The sequence below is a fragment of the Schistocerca americana genome, chromosome 1 (genome assembly GCF_021461395.2).
Source record: "Schistocerca americana isolate TAMUIC-IGC-003095 chromosome 1, iqSchAmer2.1, whole genome shotgun sequence".
Classification (NCBI taxonomy): Eukaryota; Metazoa; Arthropoda; class Insecta; order Orthoptera; family Acrididae; genus Schistocerca; species Schistocerca americana.
In genome coordinates this window covers 461,238,277-461,250,704 of record NC_060119.1, presented here as the reverse complement: position 1 = coordinate 461,250,704, position 12,428 = coordinate 461,238,277, and the positions used below count along the sequence as shown (strand labels likewise).

Genomic DNA, 12,428 nt, shown 5'->3' with positions numbered 1-12,428 from the left:
TACAGAGATAGTATGATTGTGGTTTGACAAACCCTCTGCCAAGCACTTAAATGTGAATTGCAGAGTAGTCATGTAGATGTAGTTGTAAAAATAAATGAGACTTTGGTATCAAATGCATGTAGTGTTGCAAACCTGTTAAACAGGTACTTCATTTCTGTTACTGACAGCTTGGGGTTATCAGGAGTATCTGAGACCAGTCTTTAAAAATAACTTCAGTAAAATGGAAATGACATTCACGTCTTGCACAGAAGTAACATCCATCATAAAACCTTTAAAAATCTAGTATTCCAGTGGGTATGATAACATATCAACGAAGTTAATCATTCGAGTGCTCTTATCAACAGAACATTTCCAGACTGGTTAAAATACGTTAAGTTAAGCCTCTCTACAATAAGTGGGATAAAGAGATACCATCCAACTATCAACCAATTTCCAAATTTCATTTTTGCTGGCTTTCTCAAAAATATTTGAAAAGGTTATGTTCAAGCGTCTTCTTAAGCATCTGACTCTGCATGTAATATATTGTCCAAGTCGCAGTTTGGATTTCTTAAGGATTCTGATATAGAGAAAGCTATTTACACTTACAGTGAGAATTTACTTAATTCATTAAATAATAAATTAAAGGCTACTGACATTTTCTGTGACCTCTTAAAAGCTTTGACTGAGTGAACCAATTCTCTTACGTAAACAAGAATATTAGCAACATGGTTTGAGTCTTATCGAACAGGAAGCAAAGGGTGTTATTGCAAAATGCCTGTGCAGTAAGCAGTCAGTCTTCATCTGATTGGGAATTAATTACATGCGGTGTTCATGAAGGTTCCATTTTGAGTCCACCGCTTTTTCTTGTGCAGATTAATGACCTCTCATCTGTTATATTTCCAGATGCTAAGTTTCTCTGTTTGCAGATGATACAAATATTGCAATAAGTAGCAAGTCAAGTACAGACTTAAGAAATAGCTACTAATCAAATTTTCACCGACATTAATAAATGGTTTAAAGCTAATTCACAGTCATTGAACTTTGAGAAGACCCGTTATATGCAGTTCAGAACCTGTTAGAGATTTCCTTCCAGCATGTGTATAAAACGAAAACATGCAGATGAAAGACGTTGACAGTGTTAAATTTCTGGGATTACAACTTGATAATAAAATCAGTTGGTAAGGGCGTGCCACAGAATTGCTTAAGTGCCTAAACAAGTCTGTATTTAAAGTGAGAAAGATGTCAGATGTAGGAGATATAAATATTCTATTATGTCATACGGGATCATATTCTGGAGTAACTCATCAAACCAAGCAAAAGTTTTTAGGGTACAAAAAGGGGCGTGATAAGAATCATTTGTCATGTAAACTCAAGACCATCTTGTAGAAACCTGTTCAAGGAACTTGGTATTCTAACCACTGCTTCTCAGTATATTCATTCCTTATTGACATTTGTTGCAAGTAATATATCTTTATTTCCAACCAATAGCTCAATACATAGTATCAATACTAGGAATAAGAACAATCTACATAAAGACCTAAAATCACTTACCTTGGTCCAAAAAGGGGTCCAATATTCAGGAACACACATTTTCAATAAATTGCCAGCATCCATTAAAAACTTGGTTTCGGATAACACATGGTTTAAACAGAGTTTGAAAGCTTTTCTGATGGGCACCTCCTTTGACTCTATAGATGAATATCTTAACAGGGACTGCTAAGCCAGCTTAAGTTAGATTGAGCATTATCATCCATCAATATGACGTCTGGGCTCACAACACCTTGCAACAACCACAAATGAAATCCCAAGATCTCATCATGAAACCTGACAGCAGTTACGTGTTGCTGATTCACCCACACAATTTCATGAAGAAGGGTTTGAGTTGTAAACATAATCCCTGCCCACACCATCAGGGATCCTCCTCGATCTGTCTCTTTCCACAATACATGGGTTCCGAAATCATGTTCCACATTCTGTCCAGATTCAAATCCATTGAGAATCACCCTCCAGACTAAATCGAAACACATCTATAAAAACAACATTTGCCCACTGTTCGACTGTCCAGGTGGCATGTTGATGACTCCACTCTAGATGCTCCCTTCTGTGAAGACATGTCAGAGGTAGACATACAGCGTGTCTCCGACATAAACGGCCACTCTGCCATAGCCTTCTGCACACCACTTGCCTCGTTACAACAAATCCAGTGGATGCTGTGAGCTCACATGCCAGTTGTTGTGCAGCAAGAAGACGGTAATGTCATGCCTTTACAGCCAAATTATGGTCCTCTCTTCTGAAGTCACACATGGTTGGCCCTGCCCTGGTCTTCAGGAAACAGTTTTGGTCTCTCTAAACTGTTGCCACATCCAAGAAACAACAGAACAGTTCACATTAAGCCATCAGGCCAAATCAGTTTGCGACTGTCCCGCTTCCTTTATTTCCATGGCCCTCCACTACAAAGAGTCTGGTAAGCACCTTCTCTGTGCCATACTGCACCGTCTAACTGCATACAAAGCAATTGTGGTTGTGGGGCTACCCGGTAAACAGTACTTGTTTTGTAGGTTCCCTGACGTCATCATTGGAATTGTTGTCCTCTGACCAGAATGCCATCTTCCGTAGAGAACACATACTTACATATATCTGGTTGACAGTTTGTATAGTTATAGCAGGAATTAGACACAGGACAGGGAAATAGCAGTTTGTTGCTTTAATTTTGGACACCATTGTAAATCAAGCGTATTAAAATTAAGCATGGAATGTCTAATAAGCTGTCACCTACATAATTTCATTGTTCCTTAGACATGGTGCATGGAACTACATACCTGATATTAATGACACTAGCTCTTTGTTGAATTTTCTGCTCCTCAGTCATTTTACATTTGGTATTTTTCTAGCACATTTTCATCAAGAACCAGCTAAGGATAGTAGCAAGTCTATTTGCCAAAATATTGCGGAGAACTTATGACGTGACACGGCTGGACAACTGAGCGTCCTAAGATTTAAGGTTCACTAAAAACATTTATTCTTGATCCTGGATTTTTTTCAGTGGATGCAAAACAAACTACCTACCCTCCCACTAAATGTTGTTATTAATGCGTGTTATTTTTTTCTGAGAAACTTATTACATAATTAAACATAATGCAGCACAGTTTTAATCCGCTGTTGACATGAAAATCAAGCTTACAGGATAAGGGTTCCCTCTTTTGAACCTATAGAAAACAAAGCAGAAACAGAAAGCTTGCAGAGTTACAATAAAAATCTCTCTCTCAGGGCGTGAGATCAAGGGGAAAAAATGAGCCATGGGATGGGATGTTGAAGAACAATATCAATGTGAAACAAGTGAATACCAAAACACTGAAAGAAAATTAATAAAAATTTGATGGATAAAGTGGAGATGACTTACACCATGACTATGATATTTTCAACTAAAATCTACAAGTGAAGTTCTATCTAAGGCTTTCTAACCATAAAAGAGCTGTTGACAGTGAAACATTGCGCATCTCTGCATTTTTCACATTAATAAACACTGCCAAAGATGTACAAAGTGATGAGCAATAGACAAACATCTTACAACTGATAGGAGTTTGAACTCCAGATCTTTGGATTCATACGCTAGCCTTTGACTCTGTAAATGACAACTTTATTTTAGAGAAACTTAATTTATGCATCCAAGGTACAATGAGTAAGTGGTTCACTTCATATTTAACTGATAAAAAGCAAAGGGCTCACATTATGTAGCTCACACAGTTCTCGTGATGAATCTTCTGAGTGAGTCCCCTTTACTACTCATTCCACAGACCTTAATTCAGGGACCACTACTATTCTTGCTGCATATAAATGACCTTCCATTATACACCGATAAAGCACAAATAGTGATCTTTACTGGTGAAGCAGCCATAATCAAACCCAACAAAGATGCAACAATAGAAGTATCATATAATGTAGACAACACAGTTCATTCAATCTGCACTAGGCAAGATTCATCATCATCAATAATAATACAGCATGGAGAAAGGAAATATCTCAAACTTATTGCTCAAAATTCCTGAATGTGCATGTTGATCAGAATTTGAATTGAAAATCATATATTACAGATGTTCTGAAATGCTCAGAGCTGAGTAACATTTGCTCTATGTGTAAGTGTTAGTTTTGTTTCCAGAATGAGATTTTCACTCTACAGTGGAGTGTGCACTGATATGAAACTTCCTGGCAGATTAAAACTGTGTGCCGGACCGAGACTCGAACTCAGGACCTTTGCCATTCGCGGGCAAGTGCTCTACCAACTGAGCTACCCAAGCACGACTCACGCCCCGTCCTCACAGCTTTACTTCCGCCAGTATCTCGTCTCCTACCTTCCAAACTTTACAGAAGTTCTCCTGCGAACCTTGCAGAACTAAAGCATTGGAGAATTAGCTTACTTTCCACATTTCTATCCACTGATGCCATATGGAATAATTTCATGGGGCAATTCCACACATTGTACAGAGATGCACTACAAGAATAATAATCTGGCATTCAACCACAAACTTCACATAGGCAGTTGTTTAAAAAAATAGGCATTTTAACAAAGCTTTCACAATGCACTTAATTTCTTGTAACATTTGTTGTGAAGACCCAGATACTATTTGAAAATAGCAGCAGCATTCACAAGTATAACACTAGGAACAAAAATAGCCTCAATTACCTACAACTTAACATTACTCTTGCACAGAAAGAAGTATCTGGCCATAAAAAAATTTAAATAAAACATTTGACCATTTCCTTTGTGAATTAAACGTGCTGGCAAATAAGCAAACAAATTAAAATAATTTCTACATGACAACTTCCTGTTAAGGGCACTTGCATCACTAATGAGTGGTTTTGGAATTCGAGCTCGCCCTGCAATTCTGTGCTGATGGCAATCCATGTTGTTTTTGGTGCTGACATGATTTGCAAGTGCTACTATCAGGTCTGCAGTGACTTTTGCAGCTGTCAGCCTCTTTTCAATGACTGTCTCTCACAATCACTGAACACACAGTTTTGTCCATGTTGTAACTTAGCAGGTGATGTTTTCCCACTTTCCCTGTGTGCAGAATAAATCTTTGATATTGTGCTTCTTGAAGCACCAAACACTTTGGCTACCTTTGTTACAGAAGCACCCACCATACAACCACCAACAATTTGCTCACTTTTGAATTCACTTAGCTCCGAAATACTGCACCCACAAATACACAGAACACTGATCTGATTATGGCTGATACTTGCACAGGTGCCGTTCATGGTTAAATACAACGGCGCCACCTGTAGTAAGGGAAAAATGAGTGCTGGTCTGCCCCTCTCTGCATCCTAATTTCTCTTAGTCTATTCTCATGATCGCTAGACAAAATACATGAAGGAGACTGTATAACTCTTCCACAGTCTTTTTTGACTTTCTTCCAATATTTCCCATTTATTTTCTCTGAGACACTCTGTTATAGTTTTGTATATACCATACCAACCCGTTACAATTCTAGGTATAACCAAACCAATTAGAAAACAAGTACAAAATTGGTCATGCCAAACTGTTTAGCTTTAAATGTTTCAAAAACCAGTCTTAAGCAACTCCAGGTCATCGTTGACAATGACTGCAGGAAATGGGAGATTAATAAGCTGCAAATTAAAGGCATCTTTATATACTTATTCTTAGAGAGCCTGAGCAACCATTATTTTTGATCAGCTGCTTAGTAATCTAAGCTCATAACATTTTGATCATACAGGTTTGTCACTATGTTGACACGTAAGTAAAACTTTTCATACACCGCAAGATTTTACAGCCAGTGTTTACTTCCATGGTCAAATAGTAAGTCTGAATCCAGCATGCATCTGACAAATGAGAATATGTTGCATAATTTCATTCACACTTTTTAAAATAGAAAGACTGTTCCAGGTTCTTTTTAATGCATTGGGAAGCAATAATAATAATAATACCACCCTATGATTATTTCGGTTAATTATACCATCAAAATTTGGTGGTGAATAATTTTTTATTTTTATTTATTTATTTATTATTTATTTATTTTTTTAATATATGCACAATACTGCAAAGTTCATTTGCACCCACACTACAATTTTAGGAATTTAATATTTTTAGGACTATTAAGTTAAAATTTTCTGCTAATTATTCAGGAAGGCTGCCTGTCTCAACACAATCTTTGCATTCCGTCATCAGATGAAATTGATGGAATGTCAACCTAATATATGAGAGTTGCCTCCTGGCAACAAACATACTGTACAGAGAAGCACGTATTGCAAGCACCGCATAACGGTTGGTCCTCTTGTCTAACAAAGAAGCTGCGTGTCACAGGACAAAGGCCTCAAAATCAGGTCAGAGTCACTTCCTTCCATCTCTGAATTTAGGAGGATTTGCTCATTGGTAAAGTAGCTAGATATGTGGTCACACCTTGCCATTTGTTACTACTTTTCTTTCCACATAGCATGGTTTTTCCCTCATTAATGAGAAGAGTGCTTTCCTAAAGAAATTTTCAGCTACTGTGTAAACAATATGCCAACAGTCTTGCCACAGTGGTAACATCGGTTCCTGTCAGATCACAGAAGTGAAGTGCTGCCGGGCTTGACTAGCACCAGGATGTTTCACCACCAAAGTCTGCCAAGTGCTGCTGGCAAGTGAGGTGCACTCAACCCTTGTGAGGCCAAGTGAGGAACTACTTGACTGAGAAGTAGTGGCACTGGTCATGAAAACTGACAATGGCCAGCAGCACTGTGCGCCAACCACGTGACCCTTCAATCCGCGTCTAGTGACGCCTAAGGGCTGAGGATGACATGGTGGCCGGTTGGTACCGTTGGGCTTTCAATGCCTGATCAGACAATGGAGCACTTCATAAACAAATGGGTAACCCAACCACCTCGAATATACGAAGTATCCTTACTAACAATCTGAAAACTACTTTTGCCCTCTTGGCAACAAACATATTGTACAGAGCAGAAAGCATTGCAAGCACCGTATAGTGGTTAGTCCACTTGTCTAACAAAGAAGCTGTGTGTCCCAAGACAATGACCTAGTGGGCCAATTAATTGGGACCCTCTGCCGATCCACCAACCAGTGTGAACATGGTCTAATACTTCCGTGCTTAAATTGTGTAATGAGGTGGGCAACCGTCATTCTGAAACCACGTAAATTGTCGAATGTCCACGACACCATCCTGCAATAGTACCAGCAATTATTGTTCCAAAAACATCTGTTATTTGCATCCATTCACTGTGCCACTGATAAAATACAGACTGATAAGTTTGTTCCCCATGATGTCACACCATACGCTAACCAATCAAGGACATTGATGATCAACTTGCCGTAACCAGTGGGGATTGTCTACCGTCCAGTAATCTAAGTTATGCCGGTTAACGCTACTATGGTTTGTGAATGTACATTCATCGGTGAATCGTAGCTCAGTAAAGAACGTGGAGGTCGTCTGCATATGTTGATGTGCATATTCACAAAACACTACCAGGTTATGGAAGTCAGCATAATGAAATTTTTGATCCAGGGACACACAGTATATGGATAATACTTCTGACAACAGTATTGTTACAGTACTACCTATGGGCTTACCAGCCACATGGCGTAATGGCCAGGCACTTATCCATGGTTTGCAGCTTCGGCATTTCTCCTAAAGTCTATGCAAAGCAGGATCATTTCAATTTTTTCTTCTGTGGTTGCCACATTCATCATCTACTTGCATGTCTGTTTTCCAAAATGATAGGTAGGTGCGCAAACACTGCACAAGTGTTGTACTGTTCAGAACTGCTATCCATTCTATGTCTGCACGATACGTGAGCTCCAGCCACAGTGTATGTCATAGTTCGCTACACGGCCATAGTGGCAAGTCGGGTAGTCCCCTGTTCGATGTCAGAGGATTACAATGCTGCGAATGGTGTTTCCAATTAGAAGTTATGAAATAGTGTTCTGTCCTACCCTCACAGCATGGAGGTGGCATCCCATAAGCCATTGGATATTCTAGAGCCATTGAGTAACATGTCATAAATTACAAGTATGTCCTATTTCTATTCTGCCTATAACGGCGCCTTCTGTGGTGAAACTAGGAAAATGCTTCAGACAAAATGTATGTAGATTTTGCCATAGAATCGTAATCTGCAATAAAAATTAAGGGTTCCCATTGAAGATTTCAAAGTTCCTCATCACCACCCTCGCACGGGATGGGGTGGTTGGTCGATTATGCTGTCATTGGATGTGTCCCCCCCCCCTCCCCGAGACAAACAAATAGGAATCTTAACTTTTTTGATGCGATGTGTAGTTTTCGTGACATTTCAGTCTTCAGTTAAAATGTACACCTTGTATACACAATATAGTTCTGGTGCTCAGTTAAAATATTATAAGATACTGGAAACTGCTCTCTCTGAACTGCTAACTGGTTGTTATGACCCCTAGAGAAATGTAGCGTATCAAATACTACAGATGCAGGAAGCATTACTCTACTTGCTAAAGTGGTCTAGGACGTGCAGGGAACCAATTCATTCACAGTTTGTGCATTCAGCAATTCATAGGGTGTAGGTAGAGCATTTTTTTTATGAACCTACATACCAGCTTAAAAAAAAACTCAAACATCAAGAACGCAGGAAGAACTACTACTTTTTGAGATCCTGAATTAAAGCACTATAATGTAGTAGTTTCAGGACTGAGTAATGGCAACAATTTGTGCTAAAAATGTCTGACACATTGCTGCTCATGAAAAGAAATGAAGTCAAAACATTACGTAAAGAGTATTATACAAGGTGCAAACACTATTTCGTCTCAATAGGTTGAGTTACTGTGTTACGGCAAATATCCAACTGCATGCAATTGTGTACAGGGGCTCGTTTGATATTGTGATTTAGTTTCCTAGTATTTTTGTCTGTTATTTTTTATCTATCTTTACACAAATCACATATATTGACTTTCCAAGTAGTAGAAACCAGGTATGATCCTATTTATGTATCCCAAGGCTGAAAAGCACAATAAAATAATTTTGTTTGGAAGCTGGTCACTATGTTCCCCTTACGGAGTATGCCTAGTATGTGAAAAACAGGAACTGGTAGAACATGGCAAACATTCACACAAATAAAATGCCAACAATTTTTTTTTTTCCCCAAGGGTTTCATTTGAAGAAACATTTTTCTGCTGAGTCAGAGAGGTAACACGTGCATCTTATCCTTTCTATCTTTCTCTCCATGAAACCTTTTCAATATATAGGCCTAGATGGGTTTTTGAATTTCTCTCTGCCAAAGCTGTGCCAGTCACTTCCATTTGGAAGCTAGTAAAATGTGTGATAGTTACAGATGACAATTTTACACAAAGATGAAATAGCATCTTTGAGCATTACAAATATGTGCATTTCTCCTTTAATCAGGCAATGCAAAGAAACACATGCTTGTCAAGATAGCAGGGTCAGATGTGGGTGATATCCATAGAGGAGAAAGCAGTAGGTTTTCCTACAGAAATACAAGTCATGTATGGAACTGTTAAGTTTGAAACAGCACAAAGGAAGAATAAAAGGTATACATATACTACAAAACCCATAATCTCAAAAATTTTACAAAGTGGAATGTAAATTTCCCTTTGATTTAGAGTTGCTGCCACATTTCTCTCTACATATAACCTAAATTTCATATGTACAAAACAGAAAATGTCACCCTAAGAAATATATTTTCAACAAAAGCATATGTTAATAAAGTAAAAGAATCTAAAGGTAAGACAATTAATAGATATTAAAAGTAAGTGCTAACATCTTATACAAGAACATATTTAGGGGAAATAATTGACTTCTCATTCCAAATATCAATTTGGTGACAGGATTAGGCACCAGAAATCATGGATCCCCTCAAACACACAACCAGGACACACAAGATAAAACATTATCCTGAACTGCAATACTAGCATAATCAAAGACATGGAAACATCCCCCAGGCTGTGGCTAAGCCATGTCTCCGCAATATCCTTTCTTTCAGGAGTGCTAGTTCTGCAAGGTTCGCAGGAGAGCTTCTGTAAAGTTTGGAAGGTAGGAGACGAGGTACTGGCAGAAGTAAAGCTGTGAGTACCGGGCGTGAGTCGTGCTTCGGTAGCTCAGATGGTAGAGCACTTGCCCGCGAAAGGCAAAGGTCCCGAGTTCGAGTCTTGGTCGGGCACACAGTTTTAATCTGCCAGGAAGTTTCAAAGATATGTAATCTAGATGCTAAGGTTGTTAAAGTACCACTAAAGATTTTCAGTCCATACGAATGCAATGAAAGTCCCTTGGGTTTCTGTACGCACCATGTTGTTGGCTGGAACACTTTTACGAATATCTCTCTCTCTCAAGATTAGCCACTTTGTATACAAATTATCTGAAGATACTGATCTGTGCTTTGTAATTCCTTGTATGTACTGACAAAACAGCCTTTATTGCAAACAGATTGCTACAGTATTGTGCACTGCATAATAGGCTAACTTTTTTCTTAAACATCAATCAGTGTTCTCAAACTGTTACGTGTGCGGTTACAAATCAACACAGCTTAACGCTAAAATTAGAAAACCAGAAGCTCTTCTGATAGCAGCAGGTTTTTCTGCTGATTACTTAGGCCAATTATCTTTGGCATAACACTGGTCATTTGCCTTTAATGATAGCTACTAATGTATTAACAGATGCATTATGACTCATCACCATCGTAATTTATATTTTAAATTAATGCAACGTCCTTAATATCTTCCCTGAAAATGGGATATACAACAATGTTTACTGTTATCAATCTACAACTACTAATTTGTAAAAGTGCAAAATTCATTTCAAATAAATCCATGAACGTACCTAATATGAAAATGTTTATTTTGTAATACCAGTAAGTGGACACCAGAAGACAATTTCCTACCTTTTAATGTCCATAGTACTCCAATGTATCAATGAGGGCAATATTCGTTATCATTCGTTTTAGCTCAATCAAAAATCCATAAACTCTGGTGCAGAGTTATCAACTCTTAAACATAGGTCTGGTTCATAAACACATTCACCTTTTCGTTGCACAGTCAGTGCCAGGTTAGCACACATTCTAAATACACGGCTCCGATCTTATGTCACGTCTGTTTACCTGTCTATGTTGGAAGTCTTACCCTTGATATAACCAGCTTGAGGAACGCGTGTTCATATTTCGGGTCAATCTCGTGCTTCATATTAAGTGGATGTTTCACCGTACTGTTAATAATATCCTTCTGCCAATCAGAACCCATCTCATTGGCTTTTTCTATGATCGCATCCTAAAACGAACGCCCTTGTCCATCAGTTTCCGCAAATATTATGATGTACATACAGTAATAACATGCTGTAGAAAAGCTTATATTTTTCTTCAGGACCACATTTTTGTAAACATATAAAGGACAAAAAGTTAATAATTCACACAAGCTGAAGAAGAAACAAGTTTAACTATATAATTACATGTTTATTTTTCATATATAAACATAAAGTGATACATTCCTTTAAATATGACAGTTTACAGGTGATTTCCAGACAGCACACTTACAACATCAGGTGAAAGTAACTTAAGTGGATACATGTTCAAGAAGCGCCTTTCAAGGCGTTTCAGACAATCGTCCATAACTTCACTGAAAAAAACATTGCAACCGACAGAATTCAGAGAAACGCCAGCCTCGTGCGTTCAGTGACGTCACTAACGTGTGCCGTGTAGTCGATAATGAGCTCACATGGCATGGGTCGTTCGATCAAGAGCTTTTTGATCAAGAGCAAATAAAATACCCTGTCAAAGGATTGTGCCGTGGACAACCACAGGTTTGCTTCTTTATTCGCAATTTTCCATTTATTTTTCTTAATAGCATACGTTTTTGTTGTTCATTTTGCTGCCATGTAAAGGACAGGTATAGTTGTTTACAACTGTATTCTGCAAACCACTACGAAGTTCATGGTGGAGAGTATGCCCCATTATATCAGATGTAAAGATCGTTTCCCGTTCTCTTCGCGTTTTTAGCGCGGGAATAATGGTTTTAAGTGGCCTGTATAAGCTACAATTAATCTAATCTTCACGATCCCTTTGGGAGCGATATGTAGGGTGTTGTTAAAATATTCCTAGAGTTCGTCATTTAATGCTGGTTCTTGAAACTTTGTAAATAGGATTTCTCGGAATAATATCCGTCTATCTTCAAGTATCTGCCAGTTCAGTGTTTTCAACTTTCAGCACTTTCTCGTGTGTGAAACAAACCTGTGACCATTCGTTCTGACCTTCACTGTATACGTTCAGCATCAACGGAACGGGCACAAAATTTTTGTTTAGTCGATGTAAGCACCATTTGTCACATGGCACACATCAAGTCTATAGCCGAGTTCTTCCCAAGCGCTGGATAGACCGCAAGAGGCCCAATGACAGGGCTTGCTTTGCATCGCCTCCACGTTCACCCGACCTAACGCCATGCGATTTTTTCCTTTGGGGCTTCATCAAGGATA

At 38.5% G+C, this 12,428-nt stretch overlaps 1 protein-coding gene across 2 annotated transcripts in view; it reads right to left on the bottom strand.

The window, feature by feature from the left end:
* The window catches only part of LOC124603309 (protein-lysine N-methyltransferase EEF2KMT), a 35,025-nt gene extending 23,371 nt beyond the window's left edge, over window positions 1–11,654 (bottom strand). The window contains exons 1-2 of one of the 2 annotated variants that reach the window (XM_047136386.1): window positions 11,494–11,654; window positions 11,087–11,230 (exon numbers count right to left, since the gene is read on the bottom strand). In XM_047136386.1, the coding sequence (XP_046992342.1) occupies window positions 11,087–11,230; window positions 11,494–11,568 (219 nt within the window). In that variant the 5' untranslated portion in view covers window positions 11,569–11,654. The remainder of the gene's footprint in view (window positions 1–11,086; window positions 11,231–11,493) is intronic. The other variant, XM_047136387.1, reaches the window with a different exon arrangement.
* Window positions 11,655–12,428: the final 774 nt, after the last annotated feature.